Source organism: Chaetura pelagica, unplaced genomic scaffold, assembly GCF_000747805.2.
Source record: "Chaetura pelagica isolate M959 unplaced genomic scaffold, ChaPel_1.0 scaffold7, whole genome shotgun sequence".
NCBI classification, from domain to species: domain Eukaryota; kingdom Metazoa; phylum Chordata; class Aves; order Apodiformes; family Apodidae; genus Chaetura; species Chaetura pelagica.
The window spans coordinates 2501555-2513844 of NW_009953920.1; the positions used below are offsets into that span (position 1 = coordinate 2501555).

At 42.8% G+C, this 12290-nt stretch overlaps 1 protein-coding gene across 1 annotated transcript in view; it reads left to right on the forward strand.

Moving 5' to 3' along the window:
* Window positions 1-10921, forward strand: part of BLVRA (biliverdin reductase A) — a 30037-nt gene extending 19116 nt beyond the window's left edge. Inside the window, exons 3-7 of the mRNA XM_010001528.1 lie at window positions 1023-1142; window positions 1705-1802; window positions 3177-3284; window positions 3966-4137; window positions 10643-10921. Of these exons, the coding sequence (XP_009999830.1) occupies window positions 1023-1142; window positions 1705-1802; window positions 3177-3284; window positions 3966-4137; window positions 10643-10916 (772 nt within the window). The 3' untranslated portion in view covers window positions 10917-10921. The remainder of the gene's footprint in view (window positions 1-1022; window positions 1143-1704; window positions 1803-3176; window positions 3285-3965; window positions 4138-10642) is intronic.
* Window positions 10922-12290: the final 1369 nt, after the last annotated feature.

Here is a 12290-nt window from a genome sequence, read left to right on the forward strand (position 1 = left end):
ATTCCTGCTAGGCTGCCCCGTAACAGTGGAGCATGAAGGTTTTTAATAGTTAGGCAGTACATGTATGGATCTCAGACTGTGAATGTATTTTTCCCACTATATTTAAATCATGTAATCAGGATTATTTGAGATTGAAAGGACCCATTAGGTCATCCAGTTTATTTCCTTGCCAAATACGTACTTGGTTGCTGATGCCTTTGCTAATGCTCTGGCTAGCCTTGAAAAACACTGGAGACAGGGTTTCTACTACTTTTGTTGAGAAACAGTGCTGTCAGAAGGTTCCCAGGCAGCTTGCTTGGATATGTTGCCTTGCACTTTGTATCCCAATCACACAGAGACATTAGCAGTCTTTGCTTTCAAGTCCTGCTTGTGGTCTGCCCTGCTGCTGTGTATCCTAACACTGTCAAGGTGTCTGCTCCAGTCTTTACTAATGCAAAGAACTTTTGAGAGGAGTGTGTTTGTGTTTCATTTCAGGTGGATAAGAGAGCCTTCCCCTTAACACTGACATGATGTGTGTGTTGCTGGTTAGAAGCAATCATAGCCAGGCATTTGCTTTTTCCCCTCTCCTACTTCTCTGTACTTGTAGTTGCCTGTTACTCTGCCTGTGTTCAGCATGCTGGGGAGAAGTTCTCCCATAGGAGCACTGTCCTCTTTCAAGTTGCTCTTAAAATGGCTCTTTTGTAGTGATGCTTATTTAAAAATAAAACAAAACAACCAACAAAACAAACAAAAAAACCCACAACCCACACCAAAACAAAAAAATGCTTAGATAGCAGGACTATTTCTGTACTGATGCCACCACCTACTCACTGGCCCCATCTGTTTTGTTCTTCTTTGCACTCTGCTTCTGTCTGTAAAGACTTGTGCCCTTTCTGGATCACAAGCTGCCTCACTTATGCCTGGCTGAACTCAGAGAGACAGTGGTCCATGGGAACAATTTCTAAGTGCTGCTACACAGCATGCGGTTGGGAAGAATGGGCTGTGATGGTGAAGCCCTGATTTCATTTGTGCTAAATATGCAGGAGAAGTTTTGGCAGTATCAATGAAGTGAAGCAGATTAGCCTGGAAGATGCTCTGAGAAGCAAAGAGATACATGCAGCCTTCATCAGCACAGAAAACAGAAGCCATGAAGAAACTATCAGGTATTTTGAGGTGTTTGGTGGGTTTTTTTCTTTCCATTTTCCCATCCTTTTCCCTGTAATTTAGAAGCATAGAGGAGCTGTGTAACCTGTTGCAGAGGAGAGACTGCCAGACTAAAAGTCTGAAGTGAATGATAGCAAGTTCCCTAGAGCACCCAATAAGTACTAGAAGAAGGTAGAATTTAGGATACATTAATTTCCCAAGTAGTTCCAGTTGTGTACCTCTAGGCCTGTGTTTGATAGACACAGCTTAAAACAGGATTCAAAGCCTTTCCTCACAAATGATATAGATGAAGGGTACTCCAGTGCCCCACTCCAGCCATTCAAGTATCTGGAAGTTAGAAGTTGCAATGCTCAGTGCTGCGGGATTTACTGACTTGCTGCAGGTCAGTGAGGGAATTTTGTGGAAAAAGGAGAACTAAAACCCAGCTTTCCTGGTGCCTCCTCAAAGCATCCTTCCCAGGAAAGTCACCATTTATTTCTGGTACTCCAAGCTGTGATTTCTCCATATGGGGGCTGACATGGGGGAAAGATTATTAAAAGACTGATCTTGTATCCCTTTCAGAATGTTTTTGGAAGCTGGGAAGCATGTCCTTGTTGAGTACCCCATGGCTTTGTCTGCTAAGGCAGCCCACGAGCTCTGGGAGATGGCTGAGCAGAAAGGTAATGCATTTGTTCTCAAGGGTCTAAGCAGTATTACCCATTGGGTAGCACCCAAGGCATCAAACTCAAGGCAAGACTCCAGTCCACTAGTAAAAACGATGTACAAGGGAGTGTTCCTGTCTCAGGGGTGTGTAAATCTAGGATTTAAGATGTGTGCCAAGGGGGAAATAAACACACAAATGTCAATGCTGAGAGTAAAGTATGTTTGCCTTCACAAAAGTGCTGGTCTCTGCTTGTGACACGAAGAATGCATTTAGAGAAGGAAACTTGTGTCTCAGTGACAGTAAAGCACTTAATGAGTGTCACCACTGGACTCGTACAGTTCCCTGTTCTCTCTCCTCCTGAAAATAAAACTGGAAACAGCTTACCAGCCTTCTAGCATTTGTGATGTGCTGGTCAAACACAGCTGCCTGTGCTGTTGTAGGCCAGCCACGCATCCCTGTCTGAAAGACAGCTTGTCTCTGAGCAAAAAGCTCTGTATTTCTGGAAAGCCTGTGGTCCCATCCCTGTGGGGCCAAGGGTCAAAAGCTGGTAGTTCAGCTAAGGCCAGTGGGGAGGTATGAGGCTGCAAGGAAAAGAGCAGTGCTGGGCAGAAGCAGAGCACAAACCATTTGCACAAGCTGCACTATTTATAGCACTGCTTCTTCAAAATTTCCCTTGTGGCTTTTGTCCTAAAACATGGGAGGTGCAGGATTTCTGCTTTGCTGTCTCCCCGTACCCACACCACTCACTGCCTCGTTGCTCGCCAAATGGCTTCCCATTGAGCAGAATTTATGCCTGTTCCCTCAAAGCAGCAGCAGTTACTGTCAGCAGCCTAAATTGACTCTCTTGGAAGCCTTCCAGAGAAACACATATTGAATGAGGGCCACATTCAACATGTATCTGATAGCCTCTATTCCAAAGTAAACCCATTAATCGCAATGGAGGGAGGGATGCCTTGACATACTGTTACAATCTGCGTCTGAGTATTATGCTGGTTTCTTCCCTCCTTTTTCTTTCCTACTACCCTAGGAGGAAAAAAATGCAGAATAAGGAAATGTGAGCAGAAAGAGGCCAAGAATTAATCCATCTTTTACTTTGAAGACTAATGTTTTAGCCTTCGTTGGGTATTGGGTTTCATAACCAAGTTTCTTTTAAATGTAGTGGCTGCTGTTCCTCTAGTCTCTATATTTGTTGTCTCCTGAAAATCCTTAACCCAGATAGATGCCTCAGTGTGGGGCCTGTGTATGGTTTTCTTCCTGAAACAATTTTGCCAGCCATGCATGAGAACATTTCTGAGTTCCCACTGGTGGCAGCTGCAGCCTTTACTGCTTAGATGTGCCTCTTATTTAATCTGTCCTGATTTTTGGTAGGTTTTTCTCTTTTTAATGGCAGATAAAATCCTCCATGTGGAGCACATTGAACTTCTGACTGAAGAGTATAAGCAGCTGAAGAAAGAGGTGGCTGGGAAAGACCTGGTGAAGGGAACATTGCATTTCACAGGTCAGTATCTGTAATGAAATTAAAGACAATCTGGATTTGTCTGCCTGCTCCACAGGGATGCCAATCCTTCCAGGCTTCATTCAGAGACCATTTAGACAAAAGTCTCTCTATGAAGTGACTAGAGACCAAGGTATCAGCTCTGGGTATTTCCATAAAATTACAGAACTGTCTGGAAAACACCTTTGCCTTAACAGTTGTCTTCTATGGGCTTTTGCTTTCTTCTGTCTGATGAAGAATGCAAGCCTCTGCATTGTATAGAGGACAGGTCTCTTCTTCATCCCTTACATACTTCGGTGGTAGTGACCAAATATTGGTCTCAGAGAGGAGGATGAGTTCTGAGGAAGTGTCCCAGTTTCTAGTGGGGACCTTCAGTCTTCTGTACTGGTGATTCACCCCAATGACTTTCAAGCCATTATTTTCTTCCTTCTTTATTCCCTTTTCAGATCTATGTACACCCTCCTGTCCTCAACATGTCCTGAAGTGTTTGTTGTTCATGTACTTTGTGCAGCCTTCTCTGTTGTAACTCACCAACTGATGCATTTCCTACTCAGTCCATTCACTCTTGGCCTTTTTACACCCTGGTCATTAAGCTTGCAACAGTGCAGCTTCTTCAGCATTTCCTATGCAGAGGACATTATTTTCTTTAACATTTCTCAAGACTTTCTGTTGCTGTTTCACCAGGTAGTGTCCTTGATGAAAACAAAACAGGATTCCCCGCTTTCAGTGGAATTGCCCGACTGACTTGGCTGATTGACCTCTTTGGAGACCTCACTGTTACCTCTGCCACAAGAGAAAAGCAGAAGGATAAGAATTATTCCAGGATGACTGTTCACTTTCAGACAGCAAACAAGAAGTGAGTAATGTCTGTAGCAGCAAGTGAGCCAGGCTGCTTGGTTATCATCTGCAGGAATTCTGCATCCTCTCTTCCTCTGGTGGAAGCAGAATGGGTGGCTGGCATGAAAGTGTACAAGAGAAACAGACTTGAATGTACTTCTTATAGAATCATAGAAGGCCAGGTTGGAAGGGACCTCAAGGATCATCTGGTCCAACCTTTCTGGGTAATAACTATAGTTTATGTAAGGTGGCTCAGCATCCTGTCAAGCTGAGGCTTAAAACTCTCCAATGTGGGAGAATCTACCACTTCCCTTGGGAGACTATTCCAATGTTTGACTGTCCTCGTGGTGAAAAATTTACCTCTTGTGTCCAATTAGAATCTCCCCAGGAGCAACTTGTGCCCATGACTCCTGCTCTTTTCCATATGACTCCTTGTAAAGGGGGAGTCTCCATTTTCTTGGTAGCCACCCTGTAAGTATTGGAACATGGTAATAAAGTCTCCCCAAAGCCTTCTTTTCTCAAGGCTAAACAAACCCAATCTTCTCAGCCTTTCCTCACATGGCAGGTCCTCCAGTCCTCTGATCATCCTTGTGGCCCTTCTCTGGACCCTCTCCAGCCTGTCCACATCCTTTTTGTAGATCAGGGACCAAAACTGAACACAACCCACTCCAGATGTGGGCTGACAAGTGCTGAGTAGAGTGGGATGATGACTTCTTGATCTCTGCTGGTGATGCCCTTGTTGATGCAGCCCAGCATCCTGTTGGCTTTCTTTGCCACTGCAGCACATTGTTCACTCATTGAGCCTGTTATCCTCCAAGACCTCCAGGTCCCTTTCCACAGGGCTGCTCTCCAGACGGCTGGATCCCAGTCTGAACTGCACTCCTGGGTTATGTGCTACCAGGTGCAAGACCTTACACTTCTCCCTGTTGAACTTCATAAGGTTTCTGCTAGCCCACTCCTCCAGCCTGTCTAGGTCATCCTTGAGGGTGTCTCCCCCTTTGGGAGTGTCAAACTCTCCACTCAACTTGGTGTCATCAAACTTCATCAGGGCACTCTGGTCCCCAACATACAGGTCACTTACGACGATATTAAACAGGATTGGGCCTAATACTGATCTCTGGGGGACCACAGTGAATCTATTACCTAACAATGTCTGCTGAGGAGCACAAGGAGGTTTAAATAGCTCTTTTTTGATGTCTGGATTTAGGAATAGGCCCATAATACGTTTTACCATGCCCAAGACTGAAAGAACCTTCTCTTGCCTTCATAAAAATGGTTCAGAGAAAGGGTATTTTTTGTTTAGCATCAGACATTTTAGTTGTATGTTGAAAGCTAACCTTTCTTTACAGGTTGAAAATATATGACTGCTTGAAAAGGTGATACACCAGTAATAATAATAAACTGATAGCACTATAATGCTTGTGCTAATATATAGTACTAGCTGGAGGTTAACAGAAAATGGCACGTTTTGAACAGAAATGTGCAAAATTTACACTTGACTGATGCCTACTCCGCAGTTTTGAAGTTTCATTGACTTTTCCTGAGGACACCAATCTGTCTGCCATTTCTTGTCTTTTGCTTTTGTTGAGCATGTTAAACTGAGGGAGAATCTAGCAGGCAGGATTACTTGTAATTTTTTCTGATCATTACACTATGACTTTCTTGCAGAAAACTCTTTTGATGATGCATTTTATAATGATGAGTTTGATCTCGCTTTTATTATAACAATAACCTTGCTGTTGAATAGTGTTTCCTACTGTGGATTGACTACTTGGTCCAAAGTTTGGTGATGTATTTTGCTGAAGACTCTCCAGTTTGGTCACTCTGGGCCATCTGTGTGGAAGTCATGTCCTTTCAGATGGTTGAAGTTATTATTATGAGGCCATTTTGCTGCATGCTATAGATGCAGCTGGAGAATTGGCTGACATGAAAAGGTATAGAGAAGTTATGCAAGTGCATTCCTAGGAGGTAGGAATAGTGATGGAACAATTTGTTCCTTTCACTTCACTCCTATTGTCCTATTTTCCATATAGCAGACACTGCCTTTGAGCCAGATGGCCCCCTCATAGGCATATGACAAGAGGCAGATGAGAAGACCAGGGAGAGCAAGAGAAGATTAGACCCCATGGGAAAATATTCTGGCCTATATTTGTAATAAATTACCCTTTTTTGTATTGCACACATACTGATAGAACACAATTAAAAGAAGAGAGGAGAGAGGAGCAAGAAGTGGAGAGAGAAGAGAGGAGAGACTAAAGAACATAATAGACACCTAACATGAATGCTTACTACTTTAAGGATTGTAGATAAACGTTTAGTTCAAAAAGGTATAACCTGAAGGACTAGCTATTTGAGGAGTGAATAATCAGGGCTCATTTGAACTACTAAAGCATTAAGTTAAAGCCTTTTGCCAGCCAGTCCTACAAAAGCCCACTGCAGTTTCTCGTGGGATCAGCATCTTGTCTTAGCAATCTTCCTCTCTCTTTAAATAAAACATCATTTCCAGTTCTTTTTAAAATGCACTCGAGAGAAGACAGAACTATACAAGCTCTGTTTACCCTCTTAGCGATTTGCCAGTAACACGAGTAGCTGCAAAGATCTGTGCAGAGCGAGATTTTGAACTAGTTCCAGCAGGTGGAACTAGCGGGTGGCTGAAAGATTTCCCTGGCCGGCCTTTTTCCTAGGTAGTTCTGAGCCTCCCCCTGTGATATGTGCTGGATACAGAACCCTCTCTGGATTACTGTTTTTCCCCTGCTCTACACCACTCAATACCTGCTTTCTCAGCCCACTACTAACTATTTGGATGGGTCAGTAAGTGTTTTGTCACCGTGAGCATTTTAACGACCTCGGGGCCAGTCAGCTTTATGGCCCTGGGATAGTTTACCCCAGCTGGAAAGTCACATAGTGTTCCTGTGTTCTGTTGGGTGTTTCCTGCTGACCTTCCCCCATTGACGTCAGGGGAGTTACAGCAGCAGAGAATTTGGCCCACTCTCCATCACGAGACGTTATGGCCTGGCAGTCATGGTGGTGGTTGTTGTGGCTCAAATTTGCTCCAACCTTTCTTGTGCTGAAGCACGGGAAGGGTTTGCACCTTTCCTGAGAGCTGTCTCAGCCCGTTTTCTAAAGAGGTGAACATGCTAACCTTGAGAAAAGAGGTTAATTCAGCCTATTTTCTGCCTTGGGAAGGACAGCAGGTGCAGAATGCAGCAGCCTGGGTTGCGCCCGTTAAGCAGGGATTTGTGCAAAGGCTACAGTCTGTCCCCACCACACAGCCCGTTCTGGCTGCTCCTCTGTCCCTGGGGGGATTTTGGAGGTGTGTGTTCATGCCTGACACCCAGCCCTCTGCGAGGTGACCTTTGCCTCTGTTGTCTTTCCAAGACAGTCGAGCTGACAGACTCTGTGGTAAAATGTCGAGCGATAGAGGAAAAGCCAAACCTCAGCTGACAGCACAGCTGGTTTGGAGCTACAGATCCTGTCCCAGGATTGCAGAGCTTGGTCACAGTAAATGTCAAAAAATGTTTTTTAGTGTGAGCTGGAGAAATAATGATTTGAGAAGTGTCTCTTTTAATGTTAACTAGGGTCTAACTGTCTAATTCCCATCTAAGCTAAAGTAGCTGTTTTTTTGATTGCATGGTAAGTAAAAAATATTGGCATTTTCAAAACGTGGAAAGGAGGAAGCTTAAATGAAATTGAAGACATTTTCTGAATGCATATTCTGGCAATAACTGTTTAAAATTACATTTGTATTGAGATTTTACCTTATAAAGTCTATTAAAAACCTTCCAATTGAACATCCATAGAAAATGATGTAATACACACTTTCTGCAGAAGTTGCTATACAAAATATTAAGCTGACTGGACCCAGAATTCTATCAAGCATGAAACCAGCTTAATTCTTCTGCAGGTGAAATGAGTGTGCACTTAATTTTGGTGTATTTAACTAGAACAGTCCAACTTGGGCGAGTCATTATTTGAAGAAACAGGGAGTCAAAAAAGCAGAAAGTCTCTTCCAATCTCTGAATAAAAAGTTGCTAGGAGAGCTCTGCTAGTCTGACAACAAGATTACATAAAAAGTCAGGGTGTTTTTTTTCCACTGCAAATAGTGCTTGCTTTGTAAGAAGTCAGTATAAAAGTAGGTTGTTGATGTTTGGGTGAATTTTCTTCTTTACTGTCCAACATATATAACGTGGCTTTATTCAGCTACCAAAAATACTGCATTTGTTGCTTCTAAGTAACACTACTAACACTTTGAAATTATTAACTATGTGCATAGTCAGATAATACTTTGATACACATTTTTAATCAAAATGAGTAAATTACCTATTTTTAAAAGTCAGTTATTTACAATTTTCTGAGGAAAAATACAAAGCTGTTTCTTAAGCTCCAAAATGGCTTAAATAGTGTGCAGACTTGCAGCATACATATCTTTATAGCAAAAAAAAAAGAGACTAATTTTAGTTTAGAAGTTGTTAATGAAAAAATACCATATTTTGGTTACCATTCAAGTAGATTCAATGTCTCCTTGGGAAAACAACTAAAAATCCAATCAGAGAAGATAAATCTATTAGCCAAACCAACATTTCTCTGCTCTCTGATCTAAATCAGTAATTTTAATCACTTTGATTAAGTTCTGCCCATTGTGTATGACTGTTCAGTGGCTTCCCCAAGCTAGACAAGACGACATACACTTGAGCCTGGTTATGGGTGTGCATTTGCTCTAGATCACCCCTGGGAGGTGACCCTGCCTAGACACTGCCTGTTTGGAATCATATTGTGGACTCCCCTCTATGACATGGTGGAGACCTTTGCCTGTGCCTGCCTAGTGGCTTCTCCATCCCTCCCTGAGATAAAGCAGCTTTGAATAACAATTGCCTGCAGAACAGAAAACTGGCTCAGCAACCTTCCTCTGACCCGAGTCAGCAGCCAGCACCTCAGGGAAGGAGAATGAAGACATAGAAAACAGTGAGTGATATAGCCCTCAAGCACCCTGCTGGCATCTAGCTACATGTAGCCTTGGGACTTCCTGAAATACGCATTGTCCTTACATTTATTAGTCTTCTAAGGGCTTTTTCATGTGTGTGCATTTTTGCAGGCTGTTTATATTTTTTTTCTCTCCAGTTGTTTTATTCTGTTCAATCAAGTTTGTCTGGCCATGCTTCATTTGTAGGGGGGGTGTGGCCATACAGGTGAGCAAAGAATAATTGATACAATTCTGTGAATATAGTAACTGGATCCTAAAGCCTAAATTTGAGAGGTGCAGAACCATGAAGCTGTGTGCTCTGCAGAATGTGCTCAGGGTAGACTGACAAGGACTTTATTTCCAGATCTAATGATAATGAAGATTTAATGGGCAGTACTCGGAGACAGAATTTATTCTTCCATGCTGGGGAAGAATATGGATCCCCTCATAATTTGTGAGTGACAGACTAAAGTGAGCCATAGAGGGCTGTGGAAGGACCATCAATAACCAAATAAGAAAAATAATGTGCATCCTCTAAATACAGACAGTAGCGAATCGCTGATGGATGAGCAGCAGAAAGGGAATGCTGGGGTTTAGGCAACTGACAAAAGAGAAGGAGGGGAGGATCCTGGCTCTTGTTGATGTTGAGGATCATTGCTCAAAGCTTTGGCAGACGTTTGCAGTGTTGGGCCAGAGAATCTGTTAAGACCCCTGAAGAGATTCAGCACCTCCCATGGCTTCTCTTTCCTCCGCCGAGCTGGGAAGTTGGGGAGGAAAGTGCCAGGACCTGTGAGCTATGCCAGTCAATATCCAGCAGCACCAGTGCTTGGCCTGGAAGTTGTAGCTATTGCATTGGCATAGGACTTTGTTCTGATGAAGAAAGACCTGCTTGAGAGCCTACGTGGCTGAAACAAGCAAAATGTACATCATCTGGTGTAATCTCTAGGATCAACTTGGTGCTCGCAGTGAAGAGAAATAAGCGTATCTGAAAAGTTCAGAGGGAGTACAGATGCTGGAGTCTGCAAGAGTGAACTTGCTGTCTGTCCTTCTCATGCTGAAAGGGTGCTGTTCAGCTTGCAGGGTAGCACCCGGGTTGTCACTACGTGTCTGAGTGATTATTCTGGCTGGAGGAATGAGTAGACATTGAGGACCTGGTGAGTTTGGCTGTGATTGAATCACGCACAAAATATTTGGATGTTTAACTGCACTTTTCATCTAAGTCCACAAACAAACTAATTTAACTTCCCTCTTCCCTGTGAGATGGACAGACACTGTTGGCTTCACTTGATGCACAGGAGAGAAAAAACCTAGAGAGAGCTTAGATGGTGTGCTGAAAGTCATGGCATGAAGCAGTGGCAGAATTAAGACTCTTATCTGGTGGTCAACTCTGTAACCACAAAGCATGTTGGTCAGAACATGTTACCTGAGTATGCAATGACTGAAATTTAAAAATGGTCCATTTATTAGGGCATTTTCTGTAAATACTGAGAAAAAAAGCATTGACTGTAATTGTTGATTCCATTTCTTATAAAAACTGATCTTTCTCTCTGCTCCTCCACACTAGACCTCTGACTTGGATTGAAGAAAGGGGACCAGGGATGAGACGTGAAAAGAAAATCAACTTCTGTTTCACAACTGGTTGCCTGGAGAACTTCCCTCCAGCCCCAAGGTCTGCAGTGGGCCTTTTCATGCAGGATCAGAACCTCTTTGCCAAAAAACTGCTGGGCCAGGTATCCAAGGAGGAGCTGGCTGCTGAGAAATGGCGCATTCTGAGGTGTCTTGACCTGGCCGAGGTGATCCAACAGCACTGTGAAGAGGCAGAGAAAATCTGTTCCTGAGACTGGGCTGGAGCTCACTGTTGCCATCAAGCAGCTGCTATTTCTGTTTCGTTACCTTCTTCTTGACTAGTTGTGACTCCCAGGCTCTCCCAGAGAGCTGGAGAGCCTGGGCTATAGCCCGTGCCTTCTGGTATGTGCCAGAACAAAGCAATGTTACCTTGCTCTGGTGTGTTGCTGTCCTTCCAGGCAGATAGGAACCTAGCAGCAGCAAGCTTTCCTGTGGTTGCTCCCACTTGATTCAGCTGGAAATATCCCTGAGAGCAGATCCTGGAGGACTGCAAATACTAGACATAATTTTCCCTCCTGAGGTGTTTCCCCCCTCTCTAGATGCATCCGAAAATGAGATGTCTCATTTAGTAGTATTCACATAGTATTATCTATAAAGAAGTATGAGCTAGAATGAAGTTCTAGGTGAGTTTTCCACCTCTTTACTTCATCTGCAGAACTTGTGCCACCACAGTCCTGACCTTTTCTTCCAGTTGACCTGAATTGTACCATGTGTTTGCTCTAATCAGTAGTTGTGCCTGTCTGGGTTTTTGGGGTTTGTTTTGCACATTGGAAATCATCTACCTTCAAACAGAATCTACATGGGTATCAAACCAGAATAGAACATACACCTTATTTTTTGGTAGATGTTATATTGAGTTCACTCGCTCAGTTTCTCTGGTGCCAACAAAGAAATCTGCCTTCTTTCTACTGAATCTATTTATTTTCTATATATATAATTTTTTTTTGGTGCTAGAAGCAGCACATTATTACCCTTCATTTGTGTTCTTTATCTAGTTCAGCATGTGAATGGGTCACTGCTAAAAATAATATACATCCTGCCTTTAAGAAAAAAAAAATAACTCCTGGAAACAGTGACATTCATTACACATACAGATAAAATTAGAATAGAACTGCAGAAAATGGAGCAATTTGCAAATATAGTCATGCAGTTGTGTCGTGTGACACCTGTGGGGATGGGTCTTTAGCATTTTGCACTAGTCCCAGGATCATGTATAAAGACATTATCACTTCCCTAAAGAAGCATTTTAGTTTTAGGAGAAGCCTGAACAGTGCACAAAACCTGTTAACAATTCTCTGTTTGCCTTTTACTTTCTAATTACAGCATTGTTGGTGCTATATTGATACAGCAGCAAACTTCAGTCTGCACAGTTGTTCTTTCAAACACAGAACATTAATTTCTTTACTACATTATCACTTGGGTAAGTTTTTAATAAGGGAGCATAAATGTTGTGAACCTATATATAATTACAACCAGTCAGTATTGGTGGAAAAAAGTCTTTCTTTGGGTAAATCCTGTTCATTCAGAAGTTGGATACAGCTCAGTTAGTCTGAAACAGGAAAGAAAAGACTATTTTTTCCCAAATC